The sequence below is a fragment of the Pelecanus crispus genome, chromosome 1 (genome assembly GCF_030463565.1).
Source record: "Pelecanus crispus isolate bPelCri1 chromosome 1, bPelCri1.pri, whole genome shotgun sequence".
Classification (NCBI taxonomy): domain Eukaryota; kingdom Metazoa; phylum Chordata; class Aves; order Pelecaniformes; family Pelecanidae; genus Pelecanus; species Pelecanus crispus.
Window position 1 is genome coordinate 138,317,284 of NC_134643.1, and position 15,693 is coordinate 138,332,976.

The following is a 15,693-nucleotide window of genomic DNA, read 5'->3' on the forward strand; positions in this document are numbered from 1 at the left end:
GGATTCAGCTTTCTTAAAGATGCTTCTGAGGCTTGGAAAAGTAGTATGCATTAAAAATCTACAAAATGCCACTTTAGGCAGTCAAGTACATCTTAGCAGAGCTGTTCACAATCCTTCCTATAGCAGAGAATGCAGACAGGGTGCCCAATCTACCACTAATCTTTACAGGCACACACAAAAAGTTTTTAAGAAGGGTGAAGTCAGCACCACACCCCTCACCGAGGGGATAATCCCAGTTATGCATGACATGACCTGACTGAAAAGACCATTACCAAAATCTCTCTGTATGCTCCATCAAAGATGTATGCATTATTTACACATAAGAATTATTTCAGTATTTAATCCTTTTTACTGTGAAATACAAGCAGCTATGTTTCAGCAAGCTCGAATAATCATCTAAAACATAATTTGCACGAAAAGATCAGTGAAAAATGACATGGGTAACATCAGGACATTTTGTTTGTAAAGGGCAACCGGCACTCAATTATTGCATTCACACATATAACTGTTTTACACTCCAGACCAAACCCAGTCTAGTTCTTTTGTGATTTCAGATAAACTTTTCTTCTATAAAGACAGATATGCAAGCCTTAAATCTCTGATCCCAATTTATTTAACAAACACCATCCTATCAGTAGATATTGCTCTTTACCTTGCCTCTGGTTTAAAATGCTAAATTGTTCATACATTACATGTCAGGAGTTTCTCGAACTACTTAGATAGTCTTTAGGAAATTTGAATACACAAACTGTGAATATGCAAACACTGTTCACTCCCCCCACCCCATTTTGCCCCAAGAAGATTACCAGTGCACAGAGCAAGTCTACTGCTTCCAAGATAAGCTCCTGATGGCCAATTCGTGTGACTCCAAGATCTTCCAGTTCTTGATGAGTAATGCGTAGTAGCTGGTCGCCACTGATTTTCTCTCTCTCAAAGTTCTTTATGTATTGCTGCAGGCAATCATCAAGACCTGCAGAAACAGGATGGAAGAAGGGAAGACAAAAGTTAACAATATTTTGTTCTGCCACAAATAGTCAAAATGGACCGGAACCAAAAATCAAGCCAACGGAGGATACTTGCCCTATCTTTAAGGGAAGTATTTCAACATTACAAAAAATTTAATGCTACCCAGAAATCTTAAGATTTGGAGAGCTATGGCAGCCATGACTTTTCCACCTGCGGACAATACCAACCACTCCTGAAGCCTGAACAGAGCCCTGAATTCTTGTAGTATACTGCACTATGAACGCCTATCTGGCAGCCCCTAATAACAGGTATGTCAGCAATGCTTCCATTACATCTGGGAGGGGAGAGGAGAAGAGGGAACAATGGAAGGGAGGAAGACTTGCAGCCTTCTCTGGGTGCAACATATCAACAGATGCTGTAATTATTGCAGCACCGTAAGAGACTGGAAACAAGGGAAAGCATTTGTGCCAGAGACAAATTCTAAGGGAATAATGAGAGTGTGAATATGCTTAGTGCCATACATCCAGGAGTGACTAGCTATCAGTACCTCTCAACATCGCTCCCAGCGTACCTCTGCTGTGGTAGGTCGCATGACGAGGACCGGCTGCTGGAGATGCCCTCAGCTAGGAACCCGTCTCTTCACAGGACGCTTGACTACAGTGCCCCATGCAGCGACACAAAAAACGGCTGTGCCACATCATGGCATATCTCTTACTCTAAGACCGTTCATGCACTGCTGGGCCACCTGAAAGTTCACAGATTATGCCAGCCCCTAAAACAAGCTGCAAAGAGCTCTAGAGAACAAGAAAGGCAGTAGCACTGCGAATGCATAAACTGGGCCCCAACTGCAGCAGCAGGTCCAGCTCAATGTACGTCAGTTCAGAAACTGTATGGAGTCACTTACGGCACACAAATGCTTACTGAGCATGAAAAGCCACTAAAATCAAGACCTGGGTGCACTCCCCAGAAAAGAGTAATTGGGGAGCAGAAACAGGCCCATTGTGCCAAAAAAGATCCTAGAAGTGCATGCAACATATTTGCTCAGGACATGGATGAGTGCAGGGTTGTACAGGACCAGGTACTGCTTTGGGGGCCACCCCTATCGGTTATCAGTCTACTGACATGTAGCTGACTACATGTTTTTGCCTGGAGCAAAGAGCACTGCAGAACGTGAGATAATCCATCATGGATCTTTTTCCCACCAATCTTTGCCCTATGGAGGCAGACCAGTATGGGGAAGCTCTGCAGCATGTGCATCCCTGTGCCAAGGGGATAAGGAAGCATCTTGGGTATTTGATGGTCGATCTAAAATTTGTGTCTGATGGATCAAAGTGACTGCTACTGAGTAGCAGGACTTCACAAAAACCTGAATGCACTAATTTAGCAGCTTCTTGAGAGATACCACCTTTCTGATGGTTGTCTTCAAAAAACCCCTAATGCTGAAAAAACATCTGCTTGTTAGGTTGCAAGGAAGTGAGAACATTTTTACATGTTAATCAAAATGTCTGAAAAATCTGAAGATACATGGAGGATAAAAGATCGATCTGACTGCTGAGCCCCAGCTGTCTCGTAAGAGCCCCGGCTTACAGCATAAAGCTTCTCTGAAACTAGCTTTGTTGCATTTTTGGTTCTCATTCACCCCTTTTAGGGTGTAACCACACCTCCGAAGAGACTCACATGCGGAATATGTTGGTACTGCAGGAAGGGATGCCCCAGTGCCACGCCAGCCTGCTGTTCCTGGCTCGGCCCTTGGGCAAGCATCACCCACACTGTGTCTCTGCTACAACACACAAGCACAAACACATGGCTTTAACTTTAACTTCTAGAATTCGCACACCAAAACTAAACCACATGCAAACACACTGTAAATCAAATACTCAAGGCCCAAGACACAGGAGCAGGTCCCCAATTCCATCAGCCTCTGACCACATCCTTCTACAGCCTGCCGCCTGATTTCCTGCCTCCAAAACAAAGCCACTTAAAAGTCTAGGTTAATCAAGCATTTGGAGCTACGCCTTCCGTTCATTTCCTTTGCTAATCAAATAGTTGCTCAAATCAGTCACACGCACTATTACAACATATTAACAAAAATGGTGATCCAGGACTGATCATGTATTGCATCTTGCCACACAGCCTGGTCCTCAGATGTGCTTGACTGGCTTGTGAGGAGCTAAAAAGTGTTCCCTAATTCTCCAACAGAGAAAACACAAATGGCTAAACTTTCAGTAAGAGCAATGATCTGCTCAAGCTTTTATCCTCCTAAGTTTCATTCCCCTACAGCAGGGGAAACTGAATTATCAGAACCACAAAGACAGATCCATAAAATGACTTAGTTGCCACACATATGCACGGAAAAGATGACAGAACACTCACTAAGCTCAAAACAACACAGCCTGCTGCTTTGTAGGGCATCCCACTGTATTTTTTACATTTTCCCTTTGTACTTAAATAATGAATACTCTGCCTTTGACCTTAGAACTGCTTGTTAATCAAAAGTAATGTTTCACTCTAAAACAACACAATACACGCAAGATCTTAATTTCTCTCTTCCTTAGACAGCATTGCTTCAGAACATGTCAAAGAGCACGAGTCCTGCATATTCCCATGGTATTTCAATGGGAGACCTCAATTCATCCAAATGCTGCCATCTCTCTCTTACATGCTAGGCAATGCTCATCATTATTAGCAAAAAGACAAGCAGCAATAAAAATCAGGTATTCTTCTCTGCCTGACACCTGAAAGTAAGACCATTTACCAAGTCCCAGTGCTATAACAACTCATTTAGACATTTAAATTTAGGTTGCAAAAGGAAATAATTTTTCTCAAACCTTCTTGAATCCACTTTACTTGTTCATACACACACACAAAAGATACCATTATCTTGAATTATCTGATGTGAGCCTTCTTGATTTATCCATATTTGTATGTATTTTCTCCCAAAGCCCTTCTTAAGCCAAGTTTTCCATCTGATATATTAACTGCATGAACTGTTTTACAAGCACAGTCCCATGTATAGTGGCATTTATTTTCTGAAATAAATTTAATATTCTTGACAGTATGTAAAACATTTCGTCTAAAAATGTATTAAAAATAGCCTGTAGATATGCTTTCACTAAATGACTAAAAAAGAAGGCAGTAAGTACTTCTGATATTCCTGAACTTAAGTCCCACACTGCTTACATAGACTGCTGAATGAGAATAATAACATTAAAATATTCAATGTCATCAGGTATCAAAAAATGAATTCCCAGCTAAGAGACTAGCAACACAAATCCAGAATAAGACATGACAGATGCAGTTAATAAACACTTACTGACAGTTAATTCTAAATAAAGCCATTACTCTTCCTTCTCCTGCTATCTATGTATTTTTGTCATTCAGATGTAATCTAGATGGATGCATGTAGTTCATATAGGGTAAGAAAAAAAGTTAAGGCAACAAAAATATTACTGACAATTGCCTGACTCACCAATTTCGTAAAAACTACAGCCAAGAAAGAACAGAATAATTTCACCGTAGATTGCGTGACATTTTCAGAATAGCTTGCCACACTTACTTCACCTCATTCCCTAAATAGAACATCCTTTTGAAGTCATTTATTTCTGTCATTCTGTTTCTTAATTAAATAGCAGCAATTCTTTGTGTAAACAAAACTGTGCACAGATAGGAAATAATAATACAAAAAGGCCGCCAGCATTCCTCACCCACACCTTTTGTCCCCAGCGCCACAGCTGACAGCCCTGTTTGCTAGCAGCCAGCCGGCCGCTGCTGCGTTCAGATCAACAGGAGGGGAGCTGCAGGGAACGGGCGTTCCTGGCTGATAATGCCACTTAACTCAGGACAGGACAAGATGTACCAAAAAACGTCAGGTGCCTGGGGTCCATGGAGACACCCTGGAAGCTAAGAGGGAAAGCACAGCTTTCTTAAGAGCGCTCTGTCTTTTGCAATATTCCTGCAAGTCCAGCATGCGCCCAAACTCAATGTAGTGAGCAATTTTTCTAGCTATCAAGGTCTGCTCTGCTTCTACCCCCAGATGCCCTCATATCAGAGGATGTCACACAACCCACATACCACAGGAATCCCAGCAAATAACTCAGTTTGATGTACTATTCCCTGTTCCTAGCCATGGGTGCGATTAAGGTTGCCAAGCATCTAGCAGTCCTGGATAATGCAAGAACAGTGGCCTCTCCAAAAAACAGGTTAGTTGTTACATTCCGGATGCATAAGGCCCCATAGTATATCAAACAAGTTTTGTGATGTCAATACACGAGTAACAGTCTCATATTCAACACCTCTGTTCCTCACCCAAAATAACCCCAAGATTCTTTGAGTATATGTAAAGGCACAGATGTTCCAATAATAAGAGAGTTTAAAGTAAAATTGTATGATGGTACTCCTCTTCCTTTTAGACCTACTCTTTAAAGGAAACACTGTATAATGCAACTTTTTTTTCTTTTTTCTTGAAAGATTCCTCATCTTGTGCCCCAGAAATAACACAGACCTCCAGGGATGGTAACTACTCAAGAAGCACTCCCCTGCCCTCCATGCTTTCCACCTGAGCTTATCACCCACAGAGTCTGGCAACGTTGTCCAGATCCTACTATATGCTCATTACCTGGCCAGTTCGACTGGGGCCTAGAAGAGCATTTAAGATGTTAAGTTAATACATCGCACATCTTTGTCAGCTGCCATACCCCTGAGGTATTATGTACACAGATGGACTACTCTGTGCACAAACAGAAAAGGAGTAACTGTTTTCATTAAGTGTAAAGCAAGCTCTACCTCATCTGTGGGACTAAACAAATAAAAAACAATAGCAAAAGTAAAGAAAGATCCTCCAAATGAAACTGCTCAGAAGTGTCAGTGCTTTTAACATTACAAAAAACTTCTCTAGAAAAGTTTCTCTTGCAAGTAGAACATACTGGAGCTGGTTTTTTCCCCCTACTCTGTCATTGTGTTCTACCTTGCGTGGGCCAAGGCAGAGTTCATCAAATCATTAACAATTTTTAATGGCTCACTGATGCAAAATTGGGCAGGTTTCTATGCAATGAATTCCTTTTATTACAACAGCACAGTAGAAACCGATCAAGAAATGTTTCATTTCATTTTTTTACTCATATGATTTTTCTGGAATAAGATTACAAGATGCAGTGCTACTCTCCAGGGAAATCTTCCATGCTTGCAATCTCCTAACTAATAACGCAACTGCACACTTCATGATCTCTCTGAGGTATTGTCTTATTCTGATGTGTGTAGCAGGTTATCTTTTTAAACAAGCAAACCGCCCTGTAATTAATTCAGTGTCAGAACAGGTTATGCACATCTGTGGTAATTCAAAGTCAAATGACCCTCTCCATGAAATATATACAGATCTCACAGTGCGCTCCTCCTCTGCAAACAGTTCAGTCTTTCCTCCTGCCTCTTAAGTAGTATTAAAGTAGACTTTTTCTATGGCTAGATCTGAACTAAAATTTGTAATCAGCTGCTCAGATATAGATGAGAAGATACAGTTCTAAAACCAGTGGCAACTAGGTAGAATATTCTTCCCCAAATTGGTGGCAAAAGAATTTTTCCTTAAGATTGGAAAACTACAGCGAAAATAACAGAGCTGGTGTCCTTATCAGCCTTCTGTTCAGTCTGGGGTTGAGGGAAAGATGATGAACATTACAGGTTTAACTATCATACCTGAAACTTTGACAATGGAGTATATTTTTATGCTCCCCTGGTAAATCAGAATGAGGATGCAAACAGACAACTTCCCTTGGCACGTCCTTGCTCTGTAAACCCAGTATTTACTGAAAAGCAATAACATACAGACAATACATGGAATAATTTTGCACAGGAGGGAAAGACACACAGCTTTCTTAAAAAACAAATGACAGGTTTGGGGCTTTTCTTCTTCTTTAAATATAAGGCAAACAAATTCATCTTTCAATTTGAACAGAAAGAGTATGCCCTACCTGAACTCCATTAGTTTTGCACCTTAAGAAATACAAATTCAAGCAACGGACTGTAGCACAGAATTTAACAAGTCATTAAAAAAAAAATTTAAACTAGAGTTTAATATAAGCCGGGCATTTATGTAGCAGTATCCAATGCCTTTTCAGATTGTAAACTATAATTTGCAACGTTTTTACCTAAACTAGAATGATAGAAGGGACCACTAAAACATTGTATGTTCAGAAAAAAAATCACGATTGTTTTCTCCCTGCTCACCATTAAATATGCATTAAATTTGAAATCTTTGAAACTGCACGAGTCTACATATGTTTCAAACTTAAATGTTCAACTGAGTTCCTGATAAGTTAAAACATTGTGCTATGACTTATGCATTAGCACCTAGGCTTTATTAATCCAGAGCTGGTAGGCTACTAGCCTATTCACTTTAATTATACAAAAATACAAGCTTCGCTGATGTCAAAGAACAAGACAACCAACCAGAAAACTTCTCCCTCTCTTCCACCTCAACCAGAGAGCTGCTCCTGGGCACAGACACTGCAGGCAGCCCAGAGCAGGCAATTCTCCCCACCACAGCAGCTCCTGTTTGGGGTACACACTCATGTTTCCTCCCTAGGAGAAGCAGAGCGCGAGAGGGGAGAATAGGAAAGGCCAGGTTTCCCCACAATCTGTACGTGGCAGATGGGCATCTGGAGACTCTCCGCGTCCCTCAGTCTGAATGTCACCACAGAAACCAGGAGCAAGCCAAGCCAGACGCTTTCCCACCTGAGAGGAAAAGATAATTCTCCTCTGCCCACGTAAGGGATGCTCACGTAAGGCATGCTCACTGCTTCGGGGTCTTCAGCACCTCCTGGGCTTCATATGTGGCAAACAGATGTCACAGTTATCAGTGCCAAAAGACAGAGCAAAGAACAGAACGTTTTAAGTGCAGTAGATGGCAAATGCCTACTGTGGACAAGACGGCTGCAAAAAAGTAACATCCCATCCCAGAGGAGCACTGCCGGTCGGATGGCAAAAGAAACACCAGAAGCAGTTTTCATTATGGGTTGGGAAAAAAATGCAATATATTTAAAACTGGGGGGGGGGGAATTAATTGCAGGCCCTGGATTATGAATAGGTACAGGACTAATGAAAAAAAGAATTGCCAAATGCCTGGATTACAGGAAAACCACTTTGTGCACTGGTTATCTGCAATTTCAGGCAGAAGCCCTCTAACTGCAAAATATAGTTGTCCTTCACTCTATAGAAATTATTCTCCCTCTCCCTCTCTCTCTGTATATATCTGAGTCAAAGAAAATTCCAAAAGCATTGAAAACAAACATTAAAAATGACTGAGAAGATCCAAATACATATTCCTTCAAGCATAACATGCATATTCATAGAATATAGTATAAGATTACATGTTTTCCATGTGCAGTTTAGGGTAGATGTATTTTTTTCTAGGAATCTTCAACTGTTCATAGTCAAAATATTAGCTGAAAGGTACTGCTAACTAAAAACTACATTTTTAGACAATGAAAGAGAAACACAATACATAAAAAGCCCCCACTTTATATCCACTGGGTATATACTACTACATCCAGAAAAGCATGTTAAGTTTGTAGAATGAAGAACTCAAAAGACAGAAGTTGTGAGCATGAGAAGCAGCAATGTAATCCAAATTCAGCCTCTCCTGAAGTTATTATAAATGCCGAGACCCTGGCTACTAGACCAGAGGTACTGTGTACAGCAGTGAAGTATATAAGGAAAGTATCACGCTGGGCTCCTGAAGAGATGTGCAAAGTGAGGAACTGAAATAGAACTGTGTTTTAGACCTTGCATGTTGCTCTTGTTCTTTTTAAGTCCTTGTCAGGAACAGGGCCTGTGGTCAGTCAAAGGAAAAGCCACCAGTGAACAAGAAGATGGCATTATACCAGGTGAGAACTTGGGAGTCAAAGAGTGCATTTGTGACAGCGGTGGGTTGATACAGAAGTTTGGGGTGAAAAAAGTACTGTCCCTAGTCACTACTAATTCTGTAATTAAAAATCAAATCCTGTTTGAGGACTCTAACTCCAAAGTGTCTGCTGTTTCCATGCCTACAGATACACTCTCTTTTCATGATCATGAACTCTTATGAGACCTGGATATATTCATTATATGACCATGTTGGCAATAAATGGCAATTTTGTTCATCAGAAAATTGCAGAAACATCAAGACTAAGTGAATCATACATGGCTGAACAGCTCTATTTTACAAAGACTTTCACATTGACCAATTTTTAAAAGGGTTTTCTTGGAAAAAAACAAAATGAAACAAAAAAAGGAGGAGGAGAGACAGAAAGTGTACATATAGACTAGTTACAAGCACGATTTAAAGACACACAAGACTGAACTGGGTGCAGTGTCTAATAGGACAAATTTTCAATGAAATCAGTCCTTGCTGTTAGACTACTTATAATCAGGGCTTATTATGGCAAGTTAGACTTGTTAGTTACAAGAATAATATCCAAAGTGTTCTGTTTAGCTGTTGATAAATGTAATCATTCATATTTCTCTGGGTGTTTTTTGTTTCCATTATGCCTATCTGTATAGCAAAGCCAAATCTTTACACAAGCACATACAACTTTTGCAAAGTATTTGAAATCTTAAAACGTGGATTACACAGCAACAACCAGTGACGAGCTCTATTTCTATGAAATTCAAGGATTAGTAACCCTGATTATCAATATTGTTCTCAATGTAAGAGGTTATAATTATTGTTATATTTAGGACTCATTATTGGATTACAATGACCACTTTGTTCAACTACAGCTGTGGCCTTTGCACACGAGAAATGCTGAAGTGCTGAAAAGTTAGTGTGGCTGATAATGGCAGCGGAAATCTCTTTGCTAGTGGAAGGGAGAGGAGCCAAAGAATCCACAGCATCGTTAAATATCAGGAACCCCGCAAATGAAGCTAATCAAAGGAATGCATCCACTTACTTCTGATAAACATGACTACAGCCAACTGCAGGGGCCTAGGGCAGCCACAATGGGGATGGGATGAGAAAGTGTGCATTCATCCTCATAATTCAATGTATAAAATGACAAAGCAATTTTAAGCTCAGGGTTAGAAGTTCAGCACAATTTGGGAGGCATCTAGAGATAAACTAAAAATATCTGAACTGTAACTATTTCCCCCCTTCCCCAAAGGAATTCTACTTGTATTCTGAACAAAGGCCAGACTAATGGGGGGGAGGGGGGTGTTTGTTTAAATATCGTATTCGACCAAAACCAGAAGTTCTCCAATAGGTTGTCCAAGCATTATCAAGATTATAAGACTATAAACACTGAATGAAATACTCCTCTAAAATCTCAGAAAGGAAATCCCATTACTGCCTCATTTTTCTCCTACATAAATCTATGCCTTCATGATTTTTGAAGCAGCTTTGAGGACATGGAATGTACCATCAAAGCTTTGCAAAAAACAAGAGGAGAAAGTGGCATTGTCACTTTACATGTAATAATATATTTTTATGATACACAAGGATCCAGACAGTCTAGTCTTATTCAGGGTCCCATGATGCTAGAGTCTGTAGAAGAAGATGTGGCCCTGACCCAGGATGCTTGATAAACTTCTCTTTTCCTCCATGAAATTCAAGCTGGCTAGCTAATAAAGGCAGATCCCTCCACAGCTACTTTTAATTCTACTCTCTTTCACTTCACAGTTTTCACACTCACGCCATCACACTCCTTCCCATTTTTCATGTGTGCTCAAGTTTGCAGAGTACCTCAAGAAAGCGAAGTCTTCTTGGGTCCAATCAATGGTTAACTTCTTCCTCAAAGTACTACGTTTCGGCTCCAATTATCACATGTAAATTAGAATACATTGCAACTATCTTAGCATATAGGCATTTTTCAATCAGCATTATAAAATTAGCATGCTAAATACCATTCACTAACACTCATTTGATCTATTTGTGTTTCATCAGATAATTTTTTTATATTTCATATGTTCCCATTTTTCCCCTCTGAAACGATTCCTTATACAACATCTGTCTGCATCACTACCACTGTAGGGATTTGATGCTTTCTAAGAACTTGCTACCATACATCAGACTCTAAGGAGTAACTTTATTACTAATTGGTTCATCCTAAAAAATAAAGCAATTTATAAACCAGCACAACAAAAAGTTTTTCTCAGCATGTGTCCTTCTGACTTCAGAGTTTCTAGAGGTTTTTTGTACTAGTGCAAAGCAACTTTATGTGATTAAAATACAGCTTATTGCCAAACATAGAATATTCTGGTGCCTGCAAACAAAAAGGCCACACGACTGGTCTACACAAGGAGAGCAACTGTCCATCCAGCAACAGCGTGTGGCTTTATTACTTCTTCAACATGTCTCTCAAGCAAGCAGTGAGCCCTAATGATATCAAAATAGGCTGAAGTGAGTACCACCAGGTTCCAGCACCCCACCACCATAACAGTGCCAGAGACAGAAAGGGCTAGCAGGGGCGCAGTGTGCCCGAGGCAAACCAGCCCTCCATCTGTCCCAGCCCTCAGGCCACGGCTGCACATCTCCAACTGCAATTGCACTAACGCGCAGCACCTGCCCTCCAAACAATATTGCACCACACAGCAACAATGGACTACCAAATTCCCACGTATGACTGTAAGCATTGAAATGCAACCACCATATCCCCTATGGATGGGAGGCTTTGTCTAAATAGCTGTGGTATTGGCTTCTTCAACAGTTTAGATGGGGCTTTAAGGCTGAAACTCCCCCTGAGGACTTAAGATACGAAAGTCTTCATTTTCCATAGCTTTTCACTGTCTCCCATGATTATTTGCAGCTGTGCTTCACACTAGCACATATGACTATAGGAAGTGCAAAGCCATCAAGTGTCCAAGCCTACAGCAGGCAGGCAGGAGGGAAAGTTTCTTCAAACTCTGAGTGAACTCCCTCGTGTTCATTCTTCCTTCTCACAACGCCCATGCAATTCCCAGGCTTGGAGCTCTCTTTAGCAGAAGCTCGCACAATTCAGCACAGTGTGAGATTTGGGACAGTTTTAGGGTTGTGGGCAGAAAAAGCTGTACATCCCCCTCCGCATGACAATGAAACATCTGTAACTTAAAATCACTGGTCAAATACTTTGATATGTGTAGGAGTGTCTTGAAGAAGAAAGGGAAAGCTATACTTCTTTTATTCATCACTTCCATCATTTCACATACGATGTCTCAAGTAACCATCCCACCCCTCTGCAAAATATAAATGAATCATATATTAAAGGGAAAAAACAAGTATAATATGTAAGACAGTCAGATGTTTATGTAAGCCAACCACACCCCTGACATTAACCAACTAAGTAAATAAGTACTGCTTGTTCTTTCAAATGCCTTCCCAAGTTTGCATTTTTCCAGCGTGCTCCGGAGCAGCCACATTAAACACACTGTTGTTGTCACAAGAAGGGCCCTCCTCTTCTCCCTCCCTCACAGGGGCTAATATATGCTATTACGCAAAATAGTCAAATAAACTCTGCCACAGCCTTTATTATAGTTCTTCACCACCAAAACCAGCTTTGCTGCCAAGCATTTATTATGTCAGAATGCATCCTTTCGGAGCAAGCATCGTGTCCCCAAAGAAATAATACAACAGTTGTTAAAGCTTTCCATTACCTCAGTACTTTACACTGTCTCCCACCACTGGAGAAATCTGTTAATGGTTCAGATAAGTCTTCAAGATTTATTTGGTGATGCCATCACACGTGGATTTCATGCAGGCCAGCAGCATGGTTAAATGCAATGCAATTCATTTTGCAACACAAGCAATTTCTCAGATTTGCTATGCTTACATTGAACCTCTCTCTGGAGCAATAGTGGACAAGATGCTAGGCTTGGTTGGGAGTGTTTATCCGATGACTTCCATCTATGCTCCAAATTATTCTTCCTTCCCCTACATTTGATTTTCCTTCTAATACCAGCAAAATCATCCAGCATTCACTGGCTATACCTGCCTTCTCTCAGGAAGGATTTCAGAATTAAGAGAGAACCCTAATGACATCACCCATAATTGGACAGAATATGTTCAAACAACTTTACAAACATTCCTACAAGTACAGCTTTATACATTCTGATATGCACAGAGCCAGTATATGTGAAGAAGTTGAAGACGTTTCCGTTTTAAGCTTCTTGGCTAAGACAATCTGCTTCAAACTATAGTCAAAGTTACACAGCTTTACATAAAAGTACATGCAAGGACAACTTTACATGCCTGCTTTTCCCCACTCTCCCTCTCGCTCATTAAAAGAGAAGAACACATTCCGTAATGTAAAATCTATGATATGAACTGTAAGGCTGTAAAGTGGGAGTGCAACCCACACAACTGGATCATGGCAAAATACATTTGTTGTTTTTTTATTTTCTTTGGCAATATACTTTTTAAAATAATGTTGTCAGCTTTGCTTAAGTTGTAAATAGATAAAAATTTTTTTAAAAAATCTGTTGAAGTGACAACCTAAGTTACACTTTAGCTAGTTTCTCATTTTGCATAATCACTTGCTCATACAATTTATCCATACGAGCAAAAAGCAGTAACTAGGAATTAGACCCTTCAAAGACTGAATTAATCTACAGTGACGTATTAGTCTCTTTCAAGTCTTGTCAGTGTTAGATCCCCAGGAAAGATAAATGAACGTTCACATGGAAAGTAATGTGTGCACACATCACACAAAATTAATAACAATTTGTTTTTAACTATTAACTGCATAGCACTAAATTAATGGTATGAAACCTGTCCCTGAAGCTCTTTCCCAAAGAGAGTATGAGGTACTTCCTTAAATATTAGAATTACACACTATATACATTTGTACGAAATGCTGCAGTTCAGTGCTACTAACGTTTTATAATGTGCGTATATACACATATTCACTTAACCAATTCAGAGGCCTAATGCTGGAAAACCCAAAGAAAAACCTGAAATCCCCACACTTTGCTGCTGTTGCAGGCAACACTGAGAACCGTCGACAGGGAGGTGGAAGATATGCACCACGCTCGGCACCCCAAGCAATTCATGGAGAAAGAAGCCAGAAACATCACAGAAAACACACCGTGAGAGCTCTGCTCATATGGAGCCCTCCAGAAGGCAACACAAGGTAAAGTGATGCTCTCTTGCATTTTGCTTAGCCATACTTACAAACAGCCTTGCCCCGAGCCATGCGGAAGGCATGGCAAACTAAACCAGAGTTGAGATTTGACTGAGGCTGCACTTCCACAAACTCTAGTATAGTGTTGCCATAGCTTATCAGATAAAAGGAAAAAAAATACATATGACATTTTACCACTGAATTAATGTTGAGCTTGGGTTTTCTTTGTGCAATCTTTGTCCTTTATTCTGCAATATCACTGGCTGGTAGAACTAAATACTCGTATCAGTCAGCATCAGAAGAAGTGTACCGATTATGGATTTTCTATGATTCCTGCACATTTCCACAACACATCATCAGGAGGTAAATGCTGTTTAACACTTTCTGTGCTAGCTGTATATAGCCAGCTTTAGTATACTTCTTGGTCTTGCTCCATTATCTCCTGCCCGTTTAAGCACTGTTTACTTTACATTGAAAAGGGATGAAGAGGGTGTATCAGTATAAAAATACTAAGTACTTCAGTTAGCACTTCATCCAGACATAATCAAAACCCAGAAAAAAACCAAAACCAAAAAGTACAAGAAAACATCTGAATTTTCACTCTGCAGAGTTTAACAGGACTTAATTTTCTTATGGTATGAGAGATTCCCTATTCCATATTTATTCTTAAAAGTCTACCTGAAACATAAGGTTAGATACCATTTCAAGTAGTTGTAAAACCTGAATGAATTAATAATAATTACTATATCGATCATAGTAATTCTGGCTGACTTTGCATGCCTTCGTCCTTGTTGCTAAAGACTAAAGGAAAAAACTGTCTTTGTCACCTGCCACAAACTCCTTTGGTCTCATTAAAAATAAATTTTCTGAACATGAGTGAGACTTAAAGAGTGGGATTTTTTGAAAGACAGAGGACATCTTTATTTCCAAGTACCTGCTTTAAGGTATCAAATGCATCATTCCCACCATCATTTCCAAATGCCAACCAGTCTGTTAAACACGTACTTTTCAGTTGTATTCTGATCTTGCATTGCATCACATGCATCCTAGTGCTTATGTATTATTTCAGCCTCCTGCTAAGAAATAGTAATACCTTAGCACTCCTCAGTTCTTTTAGAATCTCTTTGCTAACTTGAACCATTTCAGAAATAACAGGGCTTATAATAATAAAGCATGCATGAAGTTAAGCACTGGTAGATAGGAAATGGCAATTCTAGTGCCTATAAAGATAAGGTGCAATTCCCCTTGTCATGACAGGTTCTGCTCTGCTAAAGTCCCCTTCAGAGCTGGTTCTCTGCATAATGGCCAGTTTCACAACTGGAATAGGGAGAAAAGTGGAAAAGGGAAAAAATTGCTGAAGCTTTAATATTAATAGCTTACTATTAAAATTTCAACAAGTTGTTGGTATGAAAAGAAGAATAACAGTGTAACAATATAGGACATGCAGATTTCTGGGACAGCACTTTTTAACAAGCACATGAACACCAAATGTTAGGGCAAATCTATGGGCAGAAGGAGATTCTGGAGACTTTTGACTGGAGTGGTTTTGTAACACACTGCCCCATCACCTCAGTCAGCTTATCCTGCAGCCAGACGACAGGACTCCTCCCTGAAGACTACTGCCTTCTGCCCAGCTGTCCTAGGCTCCTTCAGCTGAAACTGCAGCATT

The 15,693-nt window shown here is 40.1% G+C and overlaps 1 protein-coding gene across 4 annotated transcripts in view; it reads right to left on the bottom strand.

Moving 5' to 3' along the window:
* CNKSR2 (connector enhancer of kinase suppressor of Ras 2) overlaps nt 1-15,693 on the bottom strand; it is a 220,153-nt gene that overhangs the window by 181,798 nt on the left and 22,662 nt on the right. For all 4 annotated transcript variants that reach the window (XM_075711816.1, XM_075711806.1, XM_075711798.1 and 1 more), the window contains exon 2: nt 807-970. In XM_075711816.1, coding sequence (XP_075567931.1) covers nt 807-970 — 164 coding nt within the window. The remainder of the gene's footprint in view (nt 1-806; nt 971-15,693) is intronic.